Source organism: Anastrepha obliqua, chromosome 2 (genome assembly GCF_027943255.1).
Source record: "Anastrepha obliqua isolate idAnaObli1 chromosome 2, idAnaObli1_1.0, whole genome shotgun sequence".
NCBI classification, from domain to species: domain Eukaryota; kingdom Metazoa; phylum Arthropoda; class Insecta; order Diptera; family Tephritidae; genus Anastrepha; species Anastrepha obliqua.
In genome coordinates this window covers 97,838,944-97,856,159 of record NC_072893.1, presented here as the reverse complement: position 1 = coordinate 97,856,159, position 17,216 = coordinate 97,838,944, and the positions used below count along the sequence as shown (strand labels likewise).

At 37.1% G+C, this 17,216-nt stretch overlaps 1 protein-coding gene across 7 annotated transcripts in view; it reads right to left on the bottom strand.

Annotated features, from left to right (window-relative positions):
• Positions 1-17,216, bottom strand: part of LOC129237212 (cAMP-specific 3',5'-cyclic phosphodiesterase) — a 197,292-nt gene that overhangs the window by 103,062 nt on the left and 77,014 nt on the right. For 3 of the 7 annotated variants that reach the window (XM_054871738.1, XM_054871743.1, XM_054871744.1), the window contains exon 2: positions 4,229-5,706. In XM_054871738.1, coding sequence (XP_054727713.1) covers positions 4,229-5,478 — 1,250 coding nt within the window. In that variant the 5' untranslated portion in view covers positions 5,479-5,706. Of the gene's footprint in view, positions 1-4,228; positions 5,719-17,216 lie in introns of those variants that run through there. The other 4 variants (XM_054871739.1, XM_054871740.1, XM_054871741.1 and 1 more) reach the window with 4 other exon arrangements.

Genomic DNA, 17,216 nt, shown 5'->3' with positions numbered 1-17,216 from the left:
TTTTTTCAAAGTAAATTTGTTCTTGCGTTAAACGATTCATGATTACATGCTGAACCTTATTGCCCACATTGTTTGCTATTCCCAGTTGTCAAACTATCAATATCTTTCGTGCAGCTAAAAAAACACCCGATACATATTCGTATAATTAGGTAAATAAAAGCGCATGTTTGCAAGAGTAAAGCTAATAAATATTGGCAATTTAAACTTTAGCAAGCCTCTCATATTTCACCTATCTTTCTCTAAATAAAGTTGGTTTACTCGTACTCGTATTTCATAAATGTTATGCATAAATCCTATACTTCGACTCGCCACAGATTTTCCCCATCATCCTTTCGAGTAGCATATTTGGATATGTATGTATGTAGGTAAACTTTAGATCACAAATATGTGTGTATGTAGGTTAATTTCTCGAAATTGCGAGAATTTTGCACCTGAATCGCTTTCAATTCACTTGAGCAAAGCAGTGCCAAGCCCAACAAGGAGCTTCGTAGGAGGGTGAGGGATTGTGATAACATTTTGGTACTATACTTGACTTTTTACAGCTAAAATCCGGATGAAAGTTTGAACTATGTGAATAGTTTGACCAAGTTATTGCAAATTTGTCGGCAATTTCCTTGGGGGAATATATTGGGCCTTCTGGCGAGTGTATAGGTAAAACGTATGCGGTTACGCTGACAGGAAGAAGTAAGATACAGGATAGGCCATTTAAAGCGGGCCCATTTGTTTCTGAAAAAAAACATTGAAAAAAACATTTTTTTTTGTGTTGATATGAAAAATCATTTATTTTGATTCAAGGAGATTTGTTCCAGCTAGTTTTTGAAAATGATATCCTTCAAATGTTTGCCTCTGGCCTTGATGGCCAAATGTGTCCTTTTTTCGGCGTTTTCCATCGTTTTGGCCAATATTTCGGCCGGTATGGCGGCGATTTCGCGTCGGATATTGTTTTTAAGTTGAGTTAGAGTCCTTGGCTTGTTGATGTATACCTTGGATTTCAGATAACCCCACAAATAAAAGTCCAGTGGCGTCAAATCTGGTGATCTCGGTGGCCAAGGAAAATCACCATTTTTCGAAATCAACCTTCCAGGGAACAATGGCTTCAAAAAATCGATTGTAGCGCGTGAAGTGTGGCATGTAGCCCCGTCCTGTTGGAACCAGTAGCCTTCCATGCGCCTGAGTGTTGTCCTGGCGATGCCTAATTCCTGAGAACGACGATAACTCGATGTTCGCGGAGCCTCCTCAACACTGGCTCGTACAGCCTCGATATTTTCAGCAGAACGTCGTGTACGTTGTCTGGATGCGTGGCTGGTATTGCTGAGACTACCGTGGTTAATAAATTTTTCGTATAAACGCTGTAAAGTGCTTTTGGATGGCGCACTTTTAACTTTATTTTTTTTTTTAAACGCACGTTGAGTTTTCACAATTGAGAAGTTATTTTGGATGTAAAGCTGAATTATTTCAGCGCGTTCTTTTGGAGTGTACTGCTCCATGGTAAAAATTGTCTTGGACTGACGCTTCCAACGCGCTATGTCATTAGTCGATCTGACGTTCCTGTCAAAAGTTATAGGGTTGCCCGATGGGCCCGCTTTAAATGGCCTACCCTGTATTTTATATCTGACCAGATCTTTTTTGGGTTAGGGGAGCGAGCGTGTTATGCTGGCAGTAAGAGTTTCTAGAGCTTGTCTTTTCGATGCTTTTAATTCGCGCCTGAAGCATGCGTTGGCTTTTTTGTATTTTACAAGATTCTCGTCAGACCTAGTTCGCTTGTACTCCGCCCAAAAAGATTGCTTAGTTCTCCTAGGAAGAAGAGCAAATTTGACCAATATGGAAGTTTCGCAGAGAACTTTTTGGTGTAAGTCTGTGGGATAGAAGTACTTGCTGTTGAACTTATGAGGGACTTGATAGTAAAAGCTTCTTTCTTGACATTAGCTGATTCAGGTTTTTTACTTGATAGGTGTGTTATGTTAGAACAGAAAGTTCCCCAATCAGCTCTTTCTGTTATAAATTTAGGTTTAGGTTTAACTCTGTAAACTTGTGGCATGGAGAGAGATGTAATAATAGGGTCGTGATCACTATTGTGTAGATCACTCAACCTTTTTGGATTCTAGTTTTGGGGCTGTCGAGGAAGAGGAAATAGAAATATCTGGATGCGAAAAGCTCCTATGTGTCGAAAAATGTGTAGGGAAACCATGGTTAAGAACAACTAATTTTTTTGCAAGGATGACATCCTCGATTATTTTGCCTCTATTATTTGTTGTTGGTGACCCCCAAAGATTACTCCACCCATTAAAGTCACCCAGAAGGATGATAGGATCCAAAAAGAGATTTATTAAATTTCGGATTTCTGTACTACTAAAGTGTTGCTCAGGTGGAATGTAACATGTAATAATTGTAATTTTAAAACCTATATCTATATACTTCTACAGCAACAGACTGAATACATAGTTGTTGAGAATACCATTAATATTCCATTGTACTACATATCTTCATTTTTTAAACCTCCATAATAGAGTTTGTTTCAGAGATAGTAGCTTGAGAAGAGTCAGGATTAAGAGCGAAATTTGAAGAGCTTGTTGGAGGAGAAGAAAGAGAAGAGGTGAATTCGTGTGGAATAGAAATAATTTGGGCGAGAAAGTCATCGATTACCATTCTTTGTTGTGTTTGGTTATCATCTGAGTTCATTTCAAGTGAGTTGTAGCCTGAAACGATAGTGCTTGGGCTATTTGTTAATATTTTGTTGTTTGTTGTGGGAGTATTTGAATTATTTGTTGGATTTTCGTTATTGTTATTGTTAATTTGATTTGATTTTGAGAAATTAGTTTGGTTTGAAATAATGTTTTGTTGTTGGTTGGTTGCGGATTGCTTTATTATATTGGAGAAAGGAGTCGAGTTCTCATTTAATTGAGGTGGAGTTTGTTGTTTGTGTAGAGCTATAGCTTCGCGCATAGTACATTTTTTATCAGTTTTAATTGAGATTATTTGCTTCATTTGGATGAATTTTGGGCAATCTCGGCTTGAGGATGATTTACCACTCGAGCAGTTAGCCCAAAAAGTGCGGGAGCATGACAAATCGCCGTGAGGGTGAAGTGAGCAATTTACACATACAGGCGTTTTTATGCATCGTTTGAGTGTATGGCCAAGTAGTTGACAACTCTTGCACCGCATGGGATTAGGATAGAACTGTCTTACTTTTGTTGTATACCATGACACTTCCATTTTCTCTGGCAAGTGGTGGAGATCTAAGGTTAATAGAATGACTTCAGAAGGTGCGGATTTGCCGTAAACGAATTTAAGAAACTTGTACACAGAAGTAACTCATTGATCCTTCAAATTATCAACTATTTCACTTTCAGAGACGTTATTTAAACACGTTGCAAATGTAATGCCTTTAGTAGAGTTAAGGTTCTTATGAAGTTCAAACTTAACTGGGCAGATGCCAAGAAGGGCTTTTGTTTGCAAAAATTTGTTAGCTATATTCATATTTTTAACAAACAGAAGTAAATTTCCGTCTCTTAGCTCTAAAATGTTTATAATATCGGTACTAACATTTGTAAGTGTCTTGTGAACAGCAAAGCAAGAAAATTTGCTAAGGGGTTTGGATGTATCGAGTGCACTTGCAAATAAGTATTTGGGGTTTTCTTTAATCACTGCCGGCAGTGCTGGAAACAACTCCTTAGTAATTGTTTGTGCTTTCTTTCTTTTGCGTTGAGGGCTTGCCGAAAGCAAAGCAAACCGCTTATCCCCGAGAGGGGGAGGCAGTATTTCTTACCGAAGTCCGCAAGGTGACACGGAAAGAGACGAATAATTAGAAAATAAAAAATAAAAACACTGCGTTGAACTCAGATTATAATCACTAGACTGCGAGAAAAAAAAATCATAACCGAACGCCAAGAGTGCTGGTCGATGTCTGAAGTGTTTACATGCTTCATTATGCTCGTACGTGTATGTATGTATGTAATAGTATATATGTAATCAAAATAAATTGTATTCTGAATGACTTCAACAATTTAATCGCACTTTTGGTGCACTGTAACCGTCTTTTACTGTTAAGTTGAATTGCGTGAGTCATTTTATACAACTTTCACTTATTTCATAAAATAGAGGACTATTGGAATAGACAAATATAAAAGTTAAATATAGTTGGGTCTTGAAATCCAAATCAGTATTTGTGTGCTTAGTATTAAAATAACGAGACCTATTTAAATTGAAAATTAAAATTTTGTGGTACTACCTGCCGGTGGTGCGACGTCGCGCGCCGGCGATCGTCATTCGTGATACGTAACGACGTATGCGGCCACTCGAGCGCCGCTGTCCCGACGCTGATCGTATACTATACTCGGTAGCCGTTGAACTTCGACGATCGATTGGTATCACGTCAGAGCACATTGAAGACGATAAGATCGAAGCGGTAGATCGCCGCTTACCGCCTGTAAAGGTACCACCACCACTGGACGAAGTCGTAGTAGCCGAGGAATCAGAGCGAGAGAAAAGCGATGATCGTTTACTGCGCGTACCCGGTGGGCCAACAGCATCCTGTATGTTGCTATAGAACTCCTCTGTTTCACGATCATATGAATCTGGATCATGATCATCATCCGCCGCCTCTTCAGCATCCTCATAGTGAGCATCAGTAGCAGTGCCCTCGTCGTCAGTGCCTAGCGTATCAGTGGCAACAGTTGCGGCGCGTTGCGGTGGAAAACGTCGCCGGTGTAGTTGACCGTTCGTATTAATGACACCACTGACACTTATAGTATTGTCGCCCCCATCACCATCACTCTCTAGCGCTACGTCAGTTCGCGTCTTAGCGCTATTATAAAACTCACTGCTGGCAGTTTCGTAATCGGTGGAGTTTGCTGTGCGCTCACTGTGACCGCTGCTGAACGAGCGATAATGCGACGCAGAACTGTGACTATCCGGTGAGGTGGGACGCGAATAAGTGCTTAGCGTTTGTTGATGTTGCAACAATTGTGTTTGTCGCTGTCGTTGGTGGGGATGCTGCTGAGTATTCGGTTTATGTTGGGAACTGCGTATCTTCTGTGGTGTTGCGTTTTCGTTATCATCACTTTCACCGCCCCCAACACTACCACTGAAAGTAACTTCATGATATTTTATTGATTTTGAGGATTTTCGACGCATTTGCTGCACCGAAGAACGTCGCGGAGTTTTATCTAATTCATCAAAAGTTGCTACCGTTTTTGCGTCATCATAAGTGTTGCTGCTGAGTGCGATGCCGTGTTGCTCACTCGCCACTGCGCTGCCGTTTGTGAGCGTTGTTAATGGCGGTTTTGCACTGTATTCGTTGGGTGCTGTTGTAACAATCTTTGTTGGTGATGGGTGGGATTGTGTTTGACCTGTTGTTGTTTGTGGGGCGGATGGTGGCTGTGGTAGACTTGATGGTGGGAGTGTTATTGGACGTGGCCGTCGTCTCCGCCAAGGGAACGCACGTATAAATGCAAAGAAGATGAAAAGTGTGGCAATCATAGCCGTTGGAGCATTTCGTTGACACCGTCTTGATTATATTATTCGCTTTGTTGGTTTTTAATTTTAATTAGAGTGTATTTTCTTGTGCAATTATAAATGAGAATTTAAATTAACACCTTTAAAATTTCGCACGTTTTTTAAGTAAATGAGTAGGTTCTTTTCACTGCACAAATTTGTTATCATGATTACTCGTTGAGATGTTTTTACGAGTGAATTTCATAACCGGTACTATTTTTTAATACAGGATAGCAAGCCACGCGAATTTAGATTTCGTTGTAGTATTTCTAGACTATAATCATATATATATATTAGGGCTGGTCGATTTAAAAATCGATCATTGCTCTGTGAGAATCGTATTCAAGGGATCAAAATAAGAAGCTTTGCCGAAGAAACCATACCTTTGATCCATTTAGAGTGCTTCAATCGAGTCCAAATGTATGACCGCCCCCCATGCCAGTGGCACAACCCCTGGAACTTCCCTGGGGGGTTCCACATGCAATCATTTCAAAATATCACCATTTTTGGCCTTTACATGAGAAAAGAAACTAAAAAGTTCGACTCAAATTGGGGGACATCAGAATTCGTTTTAGAGGTATGGTTCCTTCGCCAAAGTTTCTTATTTTGATCCCTAGAATATGATTTTCACAGACCAATGGGCGATTTTTTTGCCTCCCCACAAATCGACCCGGCCTAATATATATTTATATATATATATATATATAATAGGCGCGTACGCCCTTTTTTGGGTGTTTGGCCGAGCTCCTCCTCCTATTTGTGGTGTGCGTCTTGATGTTGTTCCACAAATGGAGGGACCTACAGTTTTAAGTCGACTCCGAACGGCAGAACTTTTCTTCCGAACTTTTTCTTCGTTTTGATCTTTCACCGATGGTTAACATAGTATTAAAATACATTTCTAGAGAAGAATAACTCTTTTCCGACTAATAAGTTGCCGACTAATTAGATGCAGTGCCTTCAAATTTCGTTAATAACTCATTAGCTGCGAGTAACCAGAGAAGTGGCGATAGAACGCCACCTTGTGGCGTTCCGTCACATGCTACAATAGTTTAGTGCGAACTATTCTACAACCTAAAAAGTTGTTTAACTATGAATAAACAGCGGGTTCAAAACACAAAATTTAAGACAAATTCTTTGTTCGATATTTGTATCCATAGTGAAAATTGCAGAGCACACCTGCAGTTGACTGATATAATTAAATGCCAAAAACAAGCTAATTGACGGATCATGCTGTTACTCTGCGAAACTATATTGGACAGTTGTACCAACATTTGAGCAAAAAATGTAACATGTAATGCGCGTTTATTAAAGGAACTGTTCTCGATACTTTTTTGACAGAATGTATATTTTTCACTTTCTTCTTAAATGTAAAATATATATATATAAATATATAAATCTTCCCCAGTCGCCTCCCACATTACATTAATCCGTCGTCACTTTGCGGGCGTATGAACTTTATTTCCTACTTAAGGACACTATTTTCAGACTAAACGCACGCAAATAGTTTATTTGCTAATAAAAATACCAGCGAACTCAGCGGCGAGAAAATAGTAAACAGAAAATTTACAAACAATAAGCGAGTACAAGTGAAATAAAGACGAATATAAAGAATAAATGCAAATTATATGTACGAGTATGTATAAGCCTGTATATGCAAATGGCGCATATATTTTCTGATTTGTGGTGAGCGTGTAATAGTGTCAGATGTAACGTGGCCATAAGCTGTATGCTGTCTCCGAATGGTCGACGGTACTTATAAGAACCCTTTCCATGACAGAGAAGCACTTGAAAAACTTGCAGCTGAGGGCTAACGGTTAATAGAAAACAGTTGTTATGTTGACTGTGGGTATCTAATTTAGAACCAATCGGATGGTAAACACGCACAAACCCACTCAACTACCGCGACCATTCAATGAGAGTATAACGATCGTCTCATCATAGGCTGACATGATAACACTGCTGCTCCAGACTGCAATTAGCGCTGAAACTAAGCAGAAAATTCATTTGACGAACCCACCTTGGGCAGGGCGGAAAGGAAGCTCTCAAATGAGGTGAAAATTATCTAGGCGTAACACTGGTCAAGAAACTGAACTGGAATTTTCATCTCACGATAAACACAAATAATACCATAAATGCTTTTTATGCCTGCCAAAAGCTTCTGGGTAAAATATCACCCAAATTGATATACTGGTCATTTAATGCAGTGATAAAAGCTAAACAAATAGGCTCCGGTACTAATCTATTGTTTGGTCTGTTGGAGTAATACGTACTTATTCAACTGATGGGCTTGGTGTCATTCTCCTCCTCATCCAAATTAGCAATTCAATTCTAAATAAACTGGCAAAGTGGTACGTCATGAACGTTGTCTGCCTCCCTGGACACGGAGACATGAAATTCATTGCGGATGAGCTGGATATGAGTGGGACTGATTCCAAATCATTCAATTCTATTCAGTATATGGGCATCCCTTTATTTCGAACAAGCTCTGGGTTGAAAACGCAGGTGGAACTACACTGTTGAGTAGATGGACTACGGATCCCACCTGTAAAATAACTGCTCTAGGCTAGAAGGAATGAACACAAAACTGGGTTCCTCTTCCATTAGTACAGTTGTTGAAATCATCACCGAGTACTGTCTAATGGGAAATGCAGCTGCAGGAAGGATGAAGAGATGGAGAGCGTTGAACTCTTTCTCTGCCATAACGCGACACCTGGTCTCAACTTTTACTTATTTGAATGTTTGACAGACTTAGAATATGCAGCCATCCACAATATTTCAAAGTTTAGTAGAGAGACGAGGTGGTTTCACCACATTTCGAATTAGAAATGGGATTTAACTAAAACCAGTGGAATCACAATGGATCTACAAGTCTAAGTGGGCTCCTCTGTACCATCATGGAACTGAAATAACATACATTTGTATAGGTATCCTCAAACCTTCTCAATGATTCCGTCATAAATCGATGCTAAAAAATTACTTTTCAACAAACTTTACAAACATATAATTCATGAAAGAAATCACTACGAAATCTTAATATTATTTCTCGTCGAAGGACTCAACATTTTTGTATTAAGCTTGAAGATGATGATACTGGATAGCAGGATTGAAAGCAGGAGTCCATAATAGCCTATCAATGGCTTCATTAACCAATTATTGCCCAGGTGGAGATCTTTCAATCAAATTCTGTGTCCGCGAATGTTTTCCTACAAGAATAAATGGGACCAGAATTCATATTGGAGGTGGAGGTCCACCAAAGTCTTCTGAATTAACTAGTTACCCATAATTTCAAAATATCACCATTTTTGGCCTTTACATGAGAAAAGAAACTAAAAAGTTCGACCCAAATTGGGGACATCAGAATTCGTTTTAGAGGTATGGTTCCTTCGCCAAAGTTTCTTATTTTGATCCCTAAAATATGATTTTCACAGAGCAGTGGGCGATTTTTTTGCCTCCCGACAAATCGACCCGGCCTAACGCACATATATATAAGTACTATCTTAACTCGCATTCCTGTTGGATGGTAACAATTTTGATAATAAATAATAGTTTTTTTTAAGTATCGAAATTTGTAAAGGGTTCCAAGTTTAAATTGTCGTGCGTTTAATTGCATAGTTTTTTACCCGAGCGTACAGCATCTGTTTGAGCGCTCCCATACACCACAATGGCTTGCATCGACCAGGTATGGTAAATTTGTCTATCGCATCTGTAGCACCGTATTTGTTTGTCTTTATTGTAATCGCTTACATCTACATAATAATATACGTCCGATTTAATATGAATATATATTGATATATGGGAAAAATATTGATAAAATAACTCAACATTTCACAGGTTTGGCGACGAAGAAAAAGCACTTTCGAGAATATGGTTTTAAAACTTGTATTGAATTTGATAATGAGATTTTACCAATTATTCCTGATGTGTCTCCAGATCTTATAACATTTGTGCTATATTTCTTAGATACAATGTGCGTCTGAAAGCATTAAACTGGATGCTAAAACTAGAAAGATCTCTGCGATTAACATGCTCTCTAATTCTTAAAAGGTTTATGAAATATGTTGTGCGTTCACCCTTCACAAGATAGTATTTGATCTTCGTCAAGCATTCTGTTCTTTCATAGTGGCTGTAACTGTACTCTGGTAGTGAAAACATATCGAATCAAGCAATAGAGCTCAATTGAATAGACATGCGAACAACTCACGGGGATTTGATTTAACTTTTTACCTTTCCGCTTGAATAAATTGCACTCTTTAACCTAAAAAACAAACAGGAATATCCTTGAATTGGCTAGTCGAATGAACAGACAGATCGAATTTAAACTTTTGAATAAAAATCGGACGGAGCATTGAAATTCTAGTTACTAAGTTTTAACCCTCAGTTTCATCTTTACATATTTCTGAATTGAATTTGACATATTTCTGTTACAGCTAACGACTTGAGCTTCCAGATAGCTTCCTTAAATTTTATTTTCTATCGATTTATGAATATCGCCATTTCCACAGAAATGTCAACCGAAGTCAAAAAATTAAAAGTCTATAAAATTATGTTGTTTTAACATATTTTTATGGGGAATCTATCAAATGTAACTAATGTAAAAAAATTTTACATTTGTACATACCACATTTTGAAATATTCGAATGCAAAGTCGAACCAGTGCAAAAGTTCCGTTTTAAACATTTCTGTTGCATGTTTTGTTTTGATTAATGATCTTGATGAGATATGTATATTATGCCGTGACATTTGCTTTTTTAAATCTCGGTTTATATGTAAAGAATGTAAGAAAAATGTAAAAGGAATGATGCGAGTGCCAATTACGGTAAATTTTTTCTTTGATTTACCGTATAACTCGATGTCGCGTGCGACATTGAAAAAGAACATTTGTTATCAGTGAGTCGAAGGTATTTGTACAATTTGCATCAAATATTAGTAACAAATAGATATTTTTATTGCTAATTAAATAAACAAAACTTTGCTGGAAAATAATCAGCGCATTGCTCTTTTTACTTATTTAAAGCTTGTAGCGTGCGACATCGTAAGTGTAAAATGTACAGATTCAAAATAAATTTTCGTTCGAAAATATAAATTAGTATATGTAAATACAAAATATACAATTTTTGAATGTAGATGAGTAAAAACGGCGGCGAGAAAAATAAGGCGAACTGTAAACGGTGGAGAGAAAGGTTAAAGGATGACGAAACAAAATTACAAAACTATAAATTAAGAAACAAGGAAAGAATACGGAAAGCTAGACAGACGTGGAGAGCACTGGCTAAAGGCAAAGAAGATATAATTCAAGAAAAACGGAAATATAATCGCATACGACAACGAGAGAGGCGCCAAAAACTCTTAGAAAATGGAATGTCATATGCACTTCAAAGCCAAAACGCATCTTACGAATGTAGACAAACCTTGGCGAAAGCTGTTAAAAAAGTGGAGAAAGCGATGCCAAAAGACATGCACAGAAGGCTAAAAGTTCTTGAAGTCCTGGTAAAAAAATATAGGCAGTTTGGAGAAAAGAAAAACGTTAACCAATCCAGCAGAACCGTGCCAGAACGCCTAATTAATGCCATCAATGATTTTTATCTGTCAAATACAACTTCAACTTTATCTGAGTTAGTCACTGAAACGGAAACTAAATTACCATCATTTAAAACCCATTTTTTTGTAAAAAGAGCTCAGCAAAAATATTTTCAGGAAACAAAAATTAACTTAAAGCCTTCCGAGCTCGTTCTTCAAATTGATTTCGCCTAGAATTATAGGTTGACGCACCAAAACGAAATACAAAGTGCTCATTTCAGCTACCGCCAGGTAACAATTTTTACTTGCGTAGCTTGGTTCACTGGTGCTTCTCAGTCGTTTGCAGTTATAAGCGATAAACTATGCGTAATAAACACGACGTATTTGTTTTTGTTTTAAACCTTTTAATCGAAATTACAAAAAATTATGGGCATTTTTCAAAGATTTTAATATTTTCTGATGGAAGCTGCGCTCAATTTAAAAATAAATACATTTTGACAAGCTTGAATGACATTATTAAACAAATTGGATGTATATACATATATGGAATGGAATTTTTTTGCTAGTTCTCACGGAAAGGGAGCCGTTGATGGAGTTGGAGCCGTCATTAAAAGAAAAGTGTGGCAAATAACAAAATCTAAAAACGCTGTTTTACCAGATGCACTATCGTTTTATCAATGTGCACAAAACAACACAAATGGAATTAAAATGTATTTTATGCCATCTGCTCAAATTGAAAATTGGTCTCTTCATTACAAGTTGGACGAAAAATGGAAGGAAGTGAAAAATATTCCAGGTATATCCCAGTTGCATTCGTTTTGTTGCGATGGCCAACAGTTAGAAGCAGCTAGGGCTGCATATTCCATTAAAAGAACTTTATTTGACATTAGTAATATATTACTATTCTCAGTTAAGTTAGTTTCCGTTCTTTATTTTTACATAGTATATAAGATTAATATACTTATTTTTGTTTTTCTTTATTGAAGATATTTTGTTAAGTTTATAATTTTGGTTGTGAAAATAAATATATTGAATATATTAAAAATCATTTATAATCATCTTTTGCATGTCTAATTACATAAAAAGTAAAAAAATAAACATAAAAAGTATTATGGAACAAAATGTCGCATGCGACTTCTGTTATTGTCGCATGCGAATGGCTTGATTTTTTGTAATTATCTTGAAAACGAACAATTTCCCAAAATCAACCCTAGCACCAATCATAGTGCTAATCAAGGGCTATAGTTTCGCCTTTTGTCAAAATAAAATAATGTTTTGGTATATGTTTTTTTTTCACTTTGAATGCGTACGAATGTCGCATTCGACATTGGAGAAATGCCCATTTAACCTTTTAAAAAGGATCCTCGAACAGGACGAAAGTTTTAAAAGGTATTCAATGCAGGGTTAAAATTAAAAAGTTTAATGTTTTATATTGTAGTTTATCTATGCAGCGTAATCCAATTTTAGTTTGAATATTATGCTATATTCATTTATTTGTTTTTTAAACTGCTTATAATCATCATTTGAGTTTTTGTAAGCTAGTTACTATAAAAAATTCATTTGTTCAAAATGCTTTTTACTACATTAACACAAAATTAAGATCATGTCAAAAACATATATGAGGCAAAATAAAGCTGGCAATCTGCAAAAATATCGAGTGAAAGCGCGAACTTCAAATACAAGTAAACAGAATGTAAATCGTAATAGAATATAAATCACATTTTTGTCTTTATATTCGAGGTACATTTGGCATAAGAGCAAAATTCAAGCGAAACGTCGTACGATGGCAGGGTTACATATGTATGTACATACACACGCAAATTAAAATAGAAATAAGGGGAAAAATAGTAATGATAAAGCGACAAGAAAGCAATTGATGGGAGCCAGCTGGTGCTCACAGACAATGTACCATGTGAATATGTTTGTATGCATGCTCTTGTGAGTAGATTGTGTAGGGGTCTTGAGGGGGAGGATCGTGATCCTTTTTTGTTTTTCCTGTTGCTTAGGTATCTGTTTCCTCTCTCTCTTTGCTTCCACTTTCGTTGCGGCTGCATCAGTGTATTTGATAAAATACCAACTTGTGGTTGCAATTTCGCCAAGCAATTGCAACAAAAAATTTTTTATCGAAATTGCGCAACCGTTACCGTGAATCCTGACTACATTCGTACGTACAATGTAATCAATTTACAATGTTGTTGCGGAAATTTCTTGTTGCTTGCTTTTCATTGCTTTTTAAGATAACAAACTGATATGTAGTTGCAAGCTTGCGGGCATAAATTTTATTCAACCCTTTCATAGAAATATATTTTAGGCTATGTATGGTAATACGTATTGTACATAGTATGCATGGGTATAAATGTAATGGTAAAGTGACTACCAGAGCACAGGTGGCAATTTTGTGTAAAAACATTTTGCAACTTCTGTGTGCAATAAAAAAGAGGAGAGAAACATTGTCCCGCTTAGCAATAATTTATCCAAAATAGAGCAAACGTGTGTGCAATAGAAGTACTAAGGAGTGTGTTGTGGAGGAAGTGAATAGAAAATGCAGCCAGTACACAGAAATAAGCAAAGAAGTAAGTAAGTCTGTATTAAGTAAAAGCTGAAAGTTCGGCATAGCTGCAGCTGTTGCTACCTCAAGGCACTTCCTCAATCATTTGTTGCTCACCTTGAGCTATTGCTGTCGGCAGGAGAAGCAAAAACCTTATAGCTTACAATACTTACAACCAACTTTTAGCGCGAATCGCCTATAAGTGAGCTGCGATTTTTGAAAAAAAAAAAAAAAATTTCACTCGCCACACCTAGCAACACAAACTAAGTATAGAGAACATTTGGTATGAGTCGTTACTCCTAATGCTTCTATTGTATATCTTTTACCTATTACTACTTTTGCTTTTATTACTGGCCTTTTTCACTACAAACATATGGGAATGCACATACGAGTATACCTTTTTTATATATCCTTTGCTTCGCCCGTATCTTATTTACTGCACCGGCATTTCTTTTACCTTTACATTCTTGCGACCAAGTTGTTGCAAAATGTTGTCGACGTTAACTGGCACCAAGTGAAGGTAAACAGTTGGCGTGCCACTTTGTTACGATTATAAAAGTTTTTAGGGCATTTAAGGAGGCAGCTGGGATAAGAATATATCAAACTGGGAGCTACCATATATTGAATTTCATTTAATTTTATACCTCCAGTGTCGGGAAGATAATCAAAGTATGAGTTTAATTTTTATAGAGATGTACTGCACTACAACTTCTGTATCTTTCCTTCCTGATTGGCCTTTTCACCGATACGCAAATTATACCGTTCCAGTAGACTTCATACAATGTGTGCTCAAACTACTACCAGGCGCTACTACCATAATGGTTTAGTTCTTAGTTGGTCCACGTTATAATTAAACTGAGGTTCGCGAGCGATTAAGCCATCAGTGGCAGCGAGATTGTAATAAGTGCACTAAAGACAGAGCCATTCACCAAATTACAATTTGGGTTGAAGTGACATTGACGGCAATTGACTATTCTAGTTCAAGCTGGAAAAAGGACTTGGGGTTTGAACCTTCGACCAATTTTGGGTTAATCAATATCCCTAGCAAATGCATGGCTTTCAGTCAACTGGGAACAACGCATGCCTGCACTTAAAACTCAGAGAAGTAAGACAATTAAAGTGGACAAAAAACAACAAATAAGAGTTTTTATTAATTTTCATAAAGTAGGGAAAATAAATTGTTCTTTATTGCGGTGAAATTTGGTTATGTCAGAAGCATGCAAATCACTCTTTCATTTTTTTTAATCCCTTCCATATCGTTTACCTTTCTGTAAGTTTGCCATTTATAGGTATACAAAAAGATATTTAATTAAATTTTCAGATAAGTTTACATACATTTCAAGATGTTATCAGAACAAAATAAATCGAATCTCACTTGTTTTGAGTAAGGGTCATGAAGTGGAGAATTTAGTTGCGGTTATGACCGAACAGAATACGAAATAATATACATATATTTGAATTTATGGCGAACGTTTCTAAAGCTTAAAAAAATAATAATACAAAATATATTCGAAATGAAATTTATTGGGTTGGGGAAGACTTTTTAACGAAGACTTTTAATATATTTAAACAAAAGAACAATACTTATATCAATAAGTTAACCAATTATATTCGTATATTCGCCGTTGCTGTTTACAACCTCTTCCCACCTACCCGCCGTACCGCCAAAAATCGCCTGGTCTGGAGTCAATGAAGTTGTTGAGCCAGTTTTTAAAGACTTCTTTGTTATTAAAGGCAACGCCCTTCATATGGTTTAGCAGGGAGCGGAAAATATGGTAATCGGTCGGTGCAAGGTCCGGAGAATACGGGGGATGCTGATGAACCTCCCATTCGAACTATTGCAGTGGGGCTTGACGGCTTGTGCAACATGGGGCCTGGCATTGACTGTGGCATTCTTTTCGAGCATTTCCCAGTGCACCATGCCAACCAAGTCCCACCAAACATATATCATGATCATGGATGAAGAACCGATTTGACTTTCGGCTTTGGCGTATCTCCTGGAGCCACCCACTCCCTTCCTTGCTTCACATTGATGTATAGGCACTATTTCTCCCGTGACAATTCGGTACAAAAAGCGTTGTTTATGACCGCGTGTTGCTCGATGGCGGACGAGATGCTGAGATGCAATTTGAAGGCAACTTTCTTTGCTTTTGTAAATGCCATTGAATCAAGGTGATTGACAATCGTATTATGATCGCAGTTCACTTTTTTCGCCAATTCACGACTGGTTTGGCGATCATTCTCCTTCAAAAGTGATTTGAGACGTTCTTCATCAAATTCAGAAAGCCTTCCGCTGCGGGACATCAAAGTCGCCATTTTTGAACTTTGAAAACCATTTCCGTCCTATAAACTTGCCTATGACACCCTCTTCATACAGGTCGTAAATGTCCCGGCCTACTTCGGCCCTTTTTTGACCTCGATGAAAAGCAAAGAAGAGAAGAAATATTGATTTTTGCCTCCTGGGTGTTCCATTTCTAAGCCTCAAAATTAGTAAAAAATTATATAACTCAAAAGTATATAGTTTTGTAGAGCAGTTTTAAAATAGTTTTTTTTATCCTAACAAATGAATACTTCCCTCTATCAAATACCGAACAAATCGTTGTAAAAAAAAGAAAATATGAAAACGCTATTTTATATTGATATTCTAAATATTTAATATTTGTAGGATTTTGTATAAATTACCAAACAAAAAAACAAAAAAATTACAGTTAAGGTGTATTTTGTTTTCCCATCATAGTCCGAGAACATGCCCGAAATGGGCTGTCCCAAAATAATACTATTGCCATTATCGGCTTTTATGTTTTGTATTACAATGCTAAACTTAATATTTTTGAGATTATGCTACATTTACCGTGACTACTTGATGTTAGGGATATAATACAATCTTCGCCTACCACCTTTAGATAACGGAGCAAGATATTGCAACTCGAATAAATAACGCCCGCGGTGCTTTTGCACAATTAAACCAAATCCTTATCTGTCAAGACCTAGCTTCGGATCTTCAGTTCCACTGCTGCTGGATGGCTGCGAGTTCTGGATGCTACAATCTGTGCTGATTCGGAAGATTCAGAAATTGCGCAAAATATTAAGTATCTAGTGGCCTCATGTCATTTTTAATACCGATCTATTGAAATCGACCAATGAACTCCCCATCGCGCAAAGATGACGGCGAAGTCTTCAGGGCTGTCCTTTCTTAGAATTCACAGAGCGTAAGAAGCTTTGGTAGACCAAAGACCTCCTGGCTACGTATGGTATATGCCGATCTCAGGAACTCCAATATCAACTGGAATAGTTTTAAGCAACTTGTTAACAACCGTAACTTTGTTTTGGCCTTACGTTCCACCCGGAGTTAAAATACATTATTTATATACCTCTATATATAAAATTATTTATTCACTCAAACAAATATGCGCCCGTCATCTGTCAAACACACTTTGGAAAGACCGTTAGCAGTGCCATTTGACACGTTCAGTGAAAAACGCTTTGACGATTTCTGGTAGCAATCACGAAATGAGAAATTTTTTCATCAACATTTTAATTAAATTCAAATAACGAAGTTTCCGGTTTATTTAGTATTATACATTAATTTTAAAAAAATAACTACATGTAAGTAAAGCTATGAATGCAGTTACTAAACTTCAATCCATTTTAACGTATT